Below are 11721 nucleotides of genomic sequence, written 5' to 3' on the forward strand. Positions count from 1 at the left end.
ATCTTTTCTTTCTTTCCTTCTACTTTTTTTTCTTTTTGGGCCGGATCCGCCTCTGCATTGCACGCAATACCATGCTTAATACTGTGGCTCTCCCACTTCAAACGATCACCATTTATCAGAGCAACAAGATAATTAGATAAGATACCTTTAATTTACAAAAGTGTTCCTTAATAAAATCACCTTCGAAGCCAGATACCACCGAAGAAGAGACGTGACGTTGGGAAAACGGATCGATGTTTTCACTTGACGTGGATATCCGAACTTTTTGGATAAAAAAACTATTCGTATTGTGATTGTTGTTGTTGTTATTTGTGGAATCACGTACGAATTTTCGCGAATCAAATCTATTTCCTTCAAGTTCTAATGCAATTTATCCTTCCGAACAACCTGCGACGTGCGTGACACGACAACAAATGCTTGTATAATTATTACTCAAGCATTGATTTATTTCCCAAATAGTAAAACACAATTTACTTTGCACTTATAACCCATATCGTTTTTAACTCATTACTACGCCAAAATGACCCGACTATTAAATAAACATTGAGCAAATTATTAATTTTTACAACCAACACAGATTTGTCCATTTCATTAACGCTATTAAACACAAAATTCCAACTATATAGTATTGATATTTCATAGGTTGTTCAATACAGTTTTTTGACAAATATAGACAAAATTGTAAAGGTAATCTCTTTTGAATATGCTTCCAAATCAATGCTGATGGTTTTTGATTCCTATGATTTTGGAGTAACAAAAAAGACCAGTAAAATAAATGCACGTATATATATAATGACAAACAAGTAATTAATTTCACCGCAGAGCGAATGAATGGAAATTTCCAATTGCATACACGAAATAATAGTGGGATTTCCCATGAAAGCAGCGACGCACAAAAGAGCTGAAAAACGTGTGTTTGTTTCTCTCCATTAGCACTCACGTAAATATTTATATAATTTTTTCAACAACAACAACAAACTTAATGTAATACAGTAAAATACGCAATAATAATGCTAATTATTATAGCAATAATGATGACAAACTTTGAGCTTTTTTATCAATTAACTTTTAAAATGAATCGTTATAATTTTAGTTTTTTTTTTAATTAATAATTTGTCTCTATACTTTTATTGAAATATGGTTGAAATCATCAGTGAAATCTTGAATTTCTCTCTAAGAATATTTTTAAAAGTGAAATTCGAAATTAAATTTTAATTACGTTAATTTGAAATTTAACTTTGCAACAATTAACTGTGAAAATTTCGTTGAGATTTTTTTGTAAATAGTTTAACGTTGGATGAAAGGTGCAAATGGTTTTCAGCAAAGAATGAGAGACTGCAATAGTGATACTCGAAAAGGGTTGCAACACTCGAGGGTTGCGAATTAAACAATTTGAGCCCAACAAACGACATTGGAATCAGGAGGGCTTTGAGAATGGTCCGAAGTTTATCGTCTCAAATTAGAAACGCGCCGGCCAATTACCATTCATTTAATGCAATGCAATTTTCATTCCTTTGTGATTTGCTTCATTTGTATTACTTTTTGATGATTTTTTTAAATATTATTGGATTTATAAAATGAAAGTAATCTTATTAAAATCATTATATAATAACAATGATAGAATTGATGAATTTAAATATTGATTATGTAAATTTATAAAGATATTATAAAAACTACAAAAAAAACTATATATTTATTAAACTATACTGATTTGTAATTAAATACACTTAATGATCAAAATAAAAGCTACTTAGTTTATGAATTTCATTGTAAATATGAATTATTTGTAACAAATTACCTATTTTATATACAAAAGTTGATCAACAAACAACTACTTATATAAATAATGATGAATTCCACTTGTACATTGATCAAGCAATAACATTAATTATGCATATTCCAAAATAAAAAAGTTTTCTTGTCTGTTATTTAATACATTTTCAAATATATTAATTGATATTTGTATCTTTAGATCAGTCAATAATCAAATCAGTAATATTTTTGTTTCTTACTTACTGTTTTGCATTATCTGCGTAACGGTTTACTTGACAAAAGGCGACAGTAACAAAATCGCGCAGAATTTCATAGACAACACGATTTTCAACACAGAAATTCAAAATATTCAGCAATTTTCTTCTTGAAACAAAATAATTGTCAATAATCTTAGAAATATTTCTAATTAAATTTAAAACTAATTTAATAATTTAACTTTAATTCAATTTGAATTCCATTGGAAATACGGTTTCCATCAGTCCGGATTCTCTATAGTCCACTTTAAAAAATCGAAACAAACTGAATTTTAATTAAGTAAAATATAAATAGATTCTTAAAGTAAGTATATAAAATTCGTCTTTTCAATAAAATTAGAGAACTTTGAATAGAATAATTCTATGTTTTTACCAGCTCATCCACCATAAACATTGATAATAAAATTCAGTGGAAATTTTCAGAATATTTGATTAAAAATGAAGACAGTTATACTTCGAATAATGCAGCTTCGATCAGTCCGGATTCACTATAGTCCGATTTGAAAAATTCTAAATAAACTAAAAATTGAGCAGAATAAAAACAAGTACATAAAATTAGTTTTTTCAATAAAATTAGAGAACTTTGATTAGAATAATTCTGTTTTTACCAGCGCATCCACCATAAACATTGATAATAAAATTCAGTGGAAATTTTCAGAATATTTGATTAAAAATGAAGACAGCAATCAATACTTCGAATAGTGCAGCTTCGGATTCACTATAGTCCGATTTGACAAATTCGAAATAAACTAAAAATTGAGCAGAATAAAAATAAGTACATAAAATTCGTCTTAAATGTCCAATTTTCAGCATATTATCAACTAATAATAAATCATCAATGATATTTGACAATTCTGTTGTTAAGAAATGATTGATTTTTTTTAAAAACGTATCAAGTTTGTGGTATTGTTCGATATTTGTTCGTCGAAATGTGCAAAAGATTATAATTGAAGGTACGTAGGGAGGTGCGGCATTGGCAACTGATAGAACCGAATGGCAATGTTTCCTCCATTTCCAACGGGGTGTGCTTTTTGTTTGCCTCGGAAAGGGCTTTTGTTCGGTAAAATGCAATTTTTATCGCATGCATGATATGTGCACGCCGATAGCGCAACCACAAAAACAAATGAATAAACCTGAAGTGGGAGGGAAGAGGAACGGTCTATCGCGTGCGATTAGGATCTGGGCGGACGGAACATTGGTCGGCTGCATTTTATCCCTCGCCAAACGACAATAAACCCTCCTTTAACACACACACACACATATAGAAGGAGAGACAATAAAGTTGGAAATTTGTCCCCGTGCTTGTATTCCAGTAAAAAGCAATAATAATAAGGATAATAACGAAAGTGGATCCGACCTGAAGGTAAAAACATGTAGAGAGGTACGCGAAGGGTGAAAATCGCAAGACGGGCTGAGGTTTTAGTGTGCGATGCTGCGACGCGATAAGGAAGGGCGGGCGACACGCGAACGCGCGACCCCCGCCTCGGACACGCATAAGTATAAAAATGTCGCGTTTTTTTATCGAAGGTTCATGTTTATATATATGTGTGTGTATAAGGACATGTATATCGATATATACATACACAGTTACGCAACCTTGGGCTGCAGGAATGAGCGATCACTCCTCGAACAAAGGGCATGCAAAGTACGTGCGACGTTTGGTCTACCATCGAAGAACGTTTGTTTATTTATTTCTTTCTTTTTTTTTGACCAAAAGTCCTTGTAAGTATGATTGATCGCGGAATTAACGGTTAGTTTTAATTTGCATACAATCTCCTTGCACACCAAATTTACTCCAGTGATTCCCAACTTTTTTTCATCAGTCAGCTAATCCGATTTCAATCCTTTTAAATATTCAATTATTTGTTGGTTTGTCAGATAAAAAATTGTGCAAAGTTTCAAATAATTCAGGTTGATTATTTTCAATATATGAATTCCACAATGAAAGCTTGAAAGCTGAAACAGTATGGTAACATTTAATTTACTTTATCACACGTTTGTTTGAAAGAACTACGTAGAATGAAGACTTATCATCTGATACAAAGCTTTGAAAATTCTTTCACAGCTTTATAAAGAACAAGTTTCAATTCATTTTTAAATGCTAAATTTTGTCTTAGGATACAGGGTGACATTAATAAGTTTTCTTCAGTTTTGTTATGGGTCAAGCAAATTAACATAATTGGTAACATCTATGCTTGTATCTACTTAAATAGCTAAAAATTTACTACTTTTAATTCTACTTATTATTGTTATTTCAACATCGTAAGATATATACTGAATTTTTCGAGATATTCTATTGTTCATTTTAGGCACGTATTCTTCTCCGAGCAAACATCGAACAGCATCTTTTATACAGGTAACAATCAAATTATCAACTGTGGTATTATGATATAATTTTCAAGATCTTTGTTAGATGACAGGATGTACAATGTCTTGGCAAAACTACGGTGGTCTGAGTATGCTCCAGTATGGGAAGAAGCGATGAAGGTGCAGAGTTATAAAAGAACTTTAGAAACAGTCCAGCGCAGGGAAGCAATAAGAGTCTGCAGCGCATACATAACAATCTGCCGAGATGCAGTTTAAATAATTGCTGGCATGCCATCAATCGAACTCCTAGCCAGAACGAGATGTGAGAGGCAGAGAGGAGTGAATAAGTTAACTGCCATGGCTAGACTGCTGGAAAAGTGGCAGGAAAAATGGGAGAGCTCAAGCTTAATCCCAGAAATAGCATCCTGGATTTCGAGAAAACACGGCGAGAAAACATTCCATCTGAGCCAAGCGCTTTCCGGGCATGGGTTCTTCAGCAAGTACCTGCACTTTATAGCAAGGAAGGAGGACGACAAGTGCTGGTATTGCGAAGAAGACGATAGCCCAGAACACAAGTTCTTTGGTTGCAGCAGATGGGCGACGATGAAGCAAATCTCGGAGAAGTGCTGGAACCGGAGACGCTGAAGAGCCAAGAGAAGTTGGACATCATCACAAGCTACGTAGCAGGGGTGCTTTCCATTAAGGAAAATGACGAGCAGAGGATGGAGAGAGAAAGAAGGTGATAGTGGACATCCATAGAAGCGTAGAACTTGCTCAGACAATTTGCATTGCAGAAACATGTCCAAACAACGGACCTCCATGCTTATAAAGAAGTGGATAGGTTTTAGTGCGCTAAGATTTCCTCTCCTCTACAAAAAAAGGATGTACGATGTCAAATTAGACTTATTCTGCGTCAAGTGTTTAAAAAAAGGTGTATGTAAATGTCATAACATCAAGGAAACTTTTGTTTCCACAATAATAACTAACTTTTTTCTGTACCCCTAAACAACCTTACGTTTATCCCAGCTTAGGAATCTAGAGTCTATCTCAAACTTATCCTATCTCGTTTCATCTCTACTTCCGATTCAGCACGTGTGCGTGTGCACTGCACGCTGAAGATTAATCATTGTCGAGTAAAATTATTTACGCGATGGTGGCGCTCCCTGCAGAAAGGGAAAAAAAGAAGAAGCGATGGCGCTGCGGCGGAATGCATAAATGATGAGGCCTGTACACCTGTAATCTCAATAAACAATGCAGAGGGGGAAAAAATGTGTGTCTGTGTGTGCTCGAGCAAATAAACGTTTACGTAATCTCTCATCCTCGCAATAACAACAAAAAAAATAAATGTTAGGGGATGAGAGATGAACGGATACGTTTGCACGGAGCCTCCAGCATCCTGCTAAATTTTTATGGAAACTCGAATTGTTCCGAGCGATCGATACCAATACTTCTGTAAATATTGCATTCCTCAGCTCCGAAGCATTCCTAATCCCATTGTAATATAAATACTTCTTGAAATATTCCTTCTGCAAGATTTACAAAATCTTATAAACGTTTCATTAATAATCAATGAAATCATCATGAACATGTTGAAAACTATTTCAGTTTAAAAAAAATTAAAGTTAATTTCATAATTTATGAAAATTATATTAGAATTTTTAGTATTTCCACAATATTTCTATCATTTTTCATTTTACAGATTTAATAAAGTTTTCATTAACAGTATACACACGTTTGTTTGTTCTTTTTCATATGTATTGCTTTTATTAAAAAATATATATTTACATTATTTTATTGAAAATTTGTATGAAATCCAAATGTTAACGCTTCTTTTACAAATATTTGTTTTTTGTACATTTTTTTTGATAGTCATTTAAAATTGATATATTGTTTGTACTTGATAAATATTATTTAATAATTTAATAAAATTTTATAATCAAATGGTTTTTATATGTATCAACGTGAAAAGTCTGAATATTTGTATCATTATCATTATGATTTATTGACTTTTTTCGTAAAAACTCTTTCTATAATTAAATTTCATTTTTATATTTATTGCAAATACTCACGTTTTCACAAAAAATAGTGATGATCATCGAAAATATTAAAAAAGGCTAAAAGAAAGTTCAACATCAAAAATTTACTATTAGAATAGTTAAAATTATAAATTTAATAGCAATTTGTGTAGAAAAAAGTGTTAATTACATAATTAACATAAATTAATTGTTATTTTTGTTGCAATGTTTAATTAAATGAAATGTTAAATTGAAATTGTCTATTTTATGTTTAATTAGTGTTAATGAATAAATAGATGCTTGCAAATTGGTAATAAACTAAAAAATAAAAATGAGTATTTCCAATATTTCCACGCTGTCGGCCAATCGCGTTTCTCGCCATTCGTAATTTAAATACACAAACATCGCTAATGACCCGACGTCCGCAATTTACATTTTAATTGGTAGGCGATAGGGTTACGCTGTTGTTCTTGTCTAGATGAAATCTTCAGGAGTAACCTTTCTAGGGGAAGGACGAAAAGGGTTGAAGAAGGAAAGGAGAATAAAAAAAAAGAACCGGTAGGCAAACCTCCACTTCCTGGCCATAAAGTAGACGACCATAAAACGTGCATATCTCGAATGCATGACTAAAATCTACATTTCCACATTTTATTTTATTTCCTCGCAAGTCGAAGTAAAACAGAGCGAAAAGAGGAAAAGAAAAACGTACAGTTGTGGTCTCAATTATCGATGAATCTTTTGATTTATCTTCGAGTGTTCATGCAAAAGCTTCAATAAGAGCACTTGAATAAATGATGATTTAGAGTATTAAGTTTCTTTTCATCGAGACTTCAATAATATCAATTAAGTTGCAACAACAAGAATATTCGAGCTTTAATTGAAGAGAAAAATAATATTTGAATATGTCAAAATATAAAAACGAAATAAAAAACAAATCATGTCTATTAATTCATCCTTTGTGATAACTGAAGTTCAAATAAAACAACTAATGATGGTTTTTCGAGTTTAAATGCAAAAATACGTTGTATAATTAATTATAATGTACGTTTTCTTCAACTTTATTGCATTCGCAAAGCTCAATTTATCTGGACAGAAAACTAATTAGGAAAAGGATTCCATTTGCCATTAACGAGTGCATGTGTATTATGGTTGGAAAAAATAAATAACTAACAAACTAAATTAAAAAAATATATAAAATTGGAATAAAAAAAAAGAGAAATCAGTCGGAAAACCGGGGCGAGAAAATTAGTTCCTGCTACCTTTTCTATACGTGCTGAGGCCGGCTCGAGTTTTTCGCAAATTGGTCATTAATCTATGTCACGGAGGGCCGTAATTAATGTTCGCCGCGGCTAAATCGTACGTTAGATTTTATATAAGTTTTAAATATATACGACGCAACACTAACAACTTTTTTGTTTTTTTTTTTGCGCAAAGCAACGAAAATAACACGCGCACACTACTGCCAATAATTACCTTTTGCTCAGAAATCGATGAACCCAAAATAATTAGCTACCATTTCCTTAGTAAGTCTTAAATACAATTTTGAACTAACATACAACCGCTTTTAAATGCACTTTAGCCTTACGCCATCTATTGTTTTTTTTTAAACTAAACTTAAAAAGTTAATCTTAATATTTGGATTAAGATTTATCAAATTAACAATTTTAGTAACTAAATTTACTAAAGTTTACTTTTAAAGTTGAATTATAATAAAGATTCTAATGTGTGTTTTTGTTCCTATTTCTAACAATCGGTAAATTATCCACTGATAAAGCTAAGGTTTCGTATGACTTGAAAAATCAATGATTTTGTTGCGCACTCGTTGAAATTTAGATTTCAAACATAATTGTAAATAGAATATTTAAAGTATTGTTGAAATAAAATAGATTATAGTAGGCGTTTCTCTATAATTTTAATACTACTACGATCATTTTATATGTAATTTGGTATAATGATATTTGCTGTTAAAGTATAAAAAGGTTAAGAATTTTTGTGAAACGTATCTTTTGCTAAAGATCGATTGAATTAGGACAAAATTAGAACAAGTCTAAATCAAATCTGAAATGAGACTAATTGAATAAATTGTGGATATAGAAACAAAATCTCTGAAATAAATTAGATCACAGCAGGCTTTTGTATATAATTTGACACTAATGACATTTGTTGTCAAAGTGGTAATTATGTATTTTTGTCAAACCTGTCTTTTACTAACGGTCGATTGAATTTAGTTCAAAATTGGGACAAATCTGAAGTTAAATTCATTGAATTTGACCATGGATGACGAAGAGAAAGATGCAAAATTGTTAATATTTATACACATTTTCGCTGTTGTAATGGAGATTATACGTTGCGTTTCTATACAATTTGACACTAATGACATTTGTTGTCAAAGTGCTAATTGTGTGGTAATTATTGTGAAACTTGTCTTTTCCTAACGATGGATTGAATTTAGTTCAAAGTTAAATCAAATCTGAAATGAAACTAATTGAATAAATTGTGAAATTTTTTCTTTGAAATAATTTATATTATTTGTACATAATTTGACACTAATGACATTTGTTGTCAAAGTGGTAATTGTGTATTCTTGTAAAACGTGTTTGCAGTTTACGATCGATCGAAATTGGTCGAAAGTTAGATGGAGTCTGTGGTGAAACTGAATAAAGAAGAGGATTTGCGGGAAGAGAAGCGGATGGAGTTGCAGGTGAAAAACAACGATGCGGCAATTAGTTAATGCACCGGAATCCCAGGTATTCAAGCAGGGCGACATAATAGCGTGTCAGAGCAATTAGGTGCAATGGGAATGGGAAATCGATGTGAGCAGTGACCGGTTAACCAATCACTGTTAAAGTGGCATCGGGGCCTTTTGAAACCGTAGCGGTTGGGACGTGTGTGCAGAGTATTTTCGAAATGGGCGGTGGATGCGCCTGGGACCTCTGGGATGGAGGTGGTGGTGGTGGTCCTAGTTCAGATAATGGGAGTTAATGATGCGGAGTGTCCGCTCGAAATCTTGCGCCCTATCCGATCGCACCATTAGCTCCAAAGCAATTCTTCGGGGAGGCATTTTCCAGCAGCGCACGCCGCCTCCAGTCGCTCCGAAACTTTTTTATCGCCAACAATCTCTATTGATTACGTAAATTATTGAAGATAGTGGCAACTCTATTTACGCCCACGCCGCACCAAATATTTATACTTCACTTCATCATTGCGTGTCCACTTTCACACTAACAATCACACTAACGATTTGACAACCCTTCAACGCTCGAGATCAAAGTCAACGTTGACCTGCATACAAAATCAGATCGAACTTCATTTTTACCCAGAGACACGTACAATATTTTGAGCGAATGATCAAAGGTAGAGATAGTTCAAAGTAATTACACTTCGATTCAATCACTTTTATACATTACCTCTTGGAAAATTCTACCCTTCCATGTTTTTCTTCATTTCATCTTTGTAAAGTCCAATTTTGAAATTGTCACTTATAGAATTAATATAATTTCGTTTAAAATCTTTTCAGTAAAAGTTGGATTGTCGTCAGATTAGCTGAAAAATCAGAAAGCAAACTTTGCAATCTGGTTTGCAGATAACCACTTGTCCGGAACACCTATTCAACTTTTTTTTTTTTTCGTATTTTTTTAACGCAGAATTTATGGGTATTTTATGTATTATGAGCGCAATAAATTTCCATTGCGGCAACCGGATAAGATTTCCCTGGCAGATTTGAATGATGTTCGGGCCGGTTTTCTGTTCTGCTTCGAAATAAGGATCCTTATTCCTTGGTTTTCCAACCAAAGCCTTGCACACTCCACCTTCGGAGTTACTCGGCCAGAGAAAGAAATTCAAATCATAAAAGACCCTTTGGCAAGAAAGCCGATATGAAAATGATTTATTGTCGTTGAAAATGTTGCGGTTTTCCTTTTCATCCCTCAGCAATCCGACAAACCCCCTTTACACTGCAAAGTAAGGTAACTAGCTTGCAGGAGGTAGCCTCTCGAGAGGCAAGTGCGGTAATTTAGTTTAATAACTTTTCGCGTTGATATTTTAAAGCCCGGATGATGCAACTAGTGGCTACTCGAGAGTTGCCCATGCGAGATTAACAGGACGGAGATGTAAATAAATTAGGGTAGTTCCGTTTCATTCTTCGTTTTTTATTTGGCCGGAGATTCCCTGGAGCCGTATGAATGGTTGTTAAATTAGTTTTCCTTTTTCGTCCTTGAATTATGAGAAGAAACACAACTGAGAAAGGTTTTAATAAATATTGCTCGGAAAGTTCATAATCTTCAATAAACTTAACAACTAATCCTTTTAATATCAAAGTATTAAGTTAAACACATATTTGTACATTTAGATCTACCAATTAATTTGTATTATATCCTAGATTTTAACATCAAATTTATGATATTCTATAATCTTACAGACCAGTTTTTTAAAGACTTCTAATTTCTTATGACGATTTCAAATTACAAAATTTGTTAACAAGATGTTCCACATATTTTCTTCATAATGTGATTATACAGAATTATATTACTTTGTCTATACAGAAGAACTAAACTTAAAGACAAATATTGTGGAAATGTTATGTAAACTTTGTGAAATTTTCCATAGATATTCCAGTTTAATTTGTATCTGTTATTACATTGTTTATGCTCTCTCATTTCCTCATATACTTCCACTTGATGTTCAAATATGTAATCGATATCATCATCATCTTGCTGCAGACTAACTGCATTTACGTATTAGGAACGGTCGTCTTATTTGTTTTTCTCTTGCTTTTATTGGGGGGTGTGTGTGTATATAATTTGCAGACATCGTAGTTTACGATTCGCCGTGGCCATGTTTACGGCCATCGTGGGACCGCGGGCAACGAAACGACCTTTCAACAAGTATGAAATTTAGAAGCTGTTTCGGGCTTGTTTAGTATCCTCTCGCCCACCCTCCTACTTTTCCACATCCCTTCCCATACTACGAAGGCAATGAACGTCTCCCTTTCCCCCATCAGACTTTATTGGTGCAAAAGCAGCCTCTTTCTCTCTCTCTCCTTCTCAAATACACACGTTCTTCTATCCTTCCGCTTCCCGTAGACTGTAGTGTTGAATAATAAACGTGCGTCGCTTTTGTCCCCGAGCAATACATAAAATTACAAACATGATCGGAACGGCCTCTATCTATAATTTATCGGCGCGAAATTAATTATAAACATCACGTCGTGTCTGTTATCATACAATTGTAATTCATCGTGGATTTCGCTGACGGCGAACACAGCCCACCGATCCAATTTAGACTATTTAACTAGGACATCAAACTGTAGGATTTTGTTAATAATTCAAAGTAAAACCAATGGACAATCCATTAATAAAATCAAGTGAAATTCA

At 33.1% G+C, this 11721-nt stretch overlaps 1 protein-coding gene across 1 annotated transcript; it reads left to right on the top strand.

Moving 5' to 3' along the window:
- Positions 1 to 4622: 4622 nt before the first annotated feature.
- On the top strand, positions 4623 to 4979 carry LOC108560317. The gene has a single exon (XM_017917808.1). It carries the CDS (start codon positions 4623 to 4625, stop codon positions 4977 to 4979), a length of 357 nt encoding a protein of 118 aa, XP_017773297.1.
- Positions 4980 to 11721: the final 6742 nt, after the last annotated feature.

Source organism: Nicrophorus vespilloides, unplaced genomic scaffold, assembly GCF_001412225.1.
Source record: "Nicrophorus vespilloides isolate i.1.1-1 unplaced genomic scaffold, Nicve_v1.0, whole genome shotgun sequence".
In the NCBI taxonomy this organism is placed as follows: domain Eukaryota; kingdom Metazoa; phylum Arthropoda; class Insecta; order Coleoptera; family Silphidae; genus Nicrophorus; species Nicrophorus vespilloides.

Excerpts from the sequence above, each read along its gene's own strand:
- LOC108560317 (XM_017917808.1), top strand. The coding sequence starts at position 4,623 with ATGCCATCAATCGAACTCCTAGCCAGAACGAGATGTGAGAGGCAGAGA.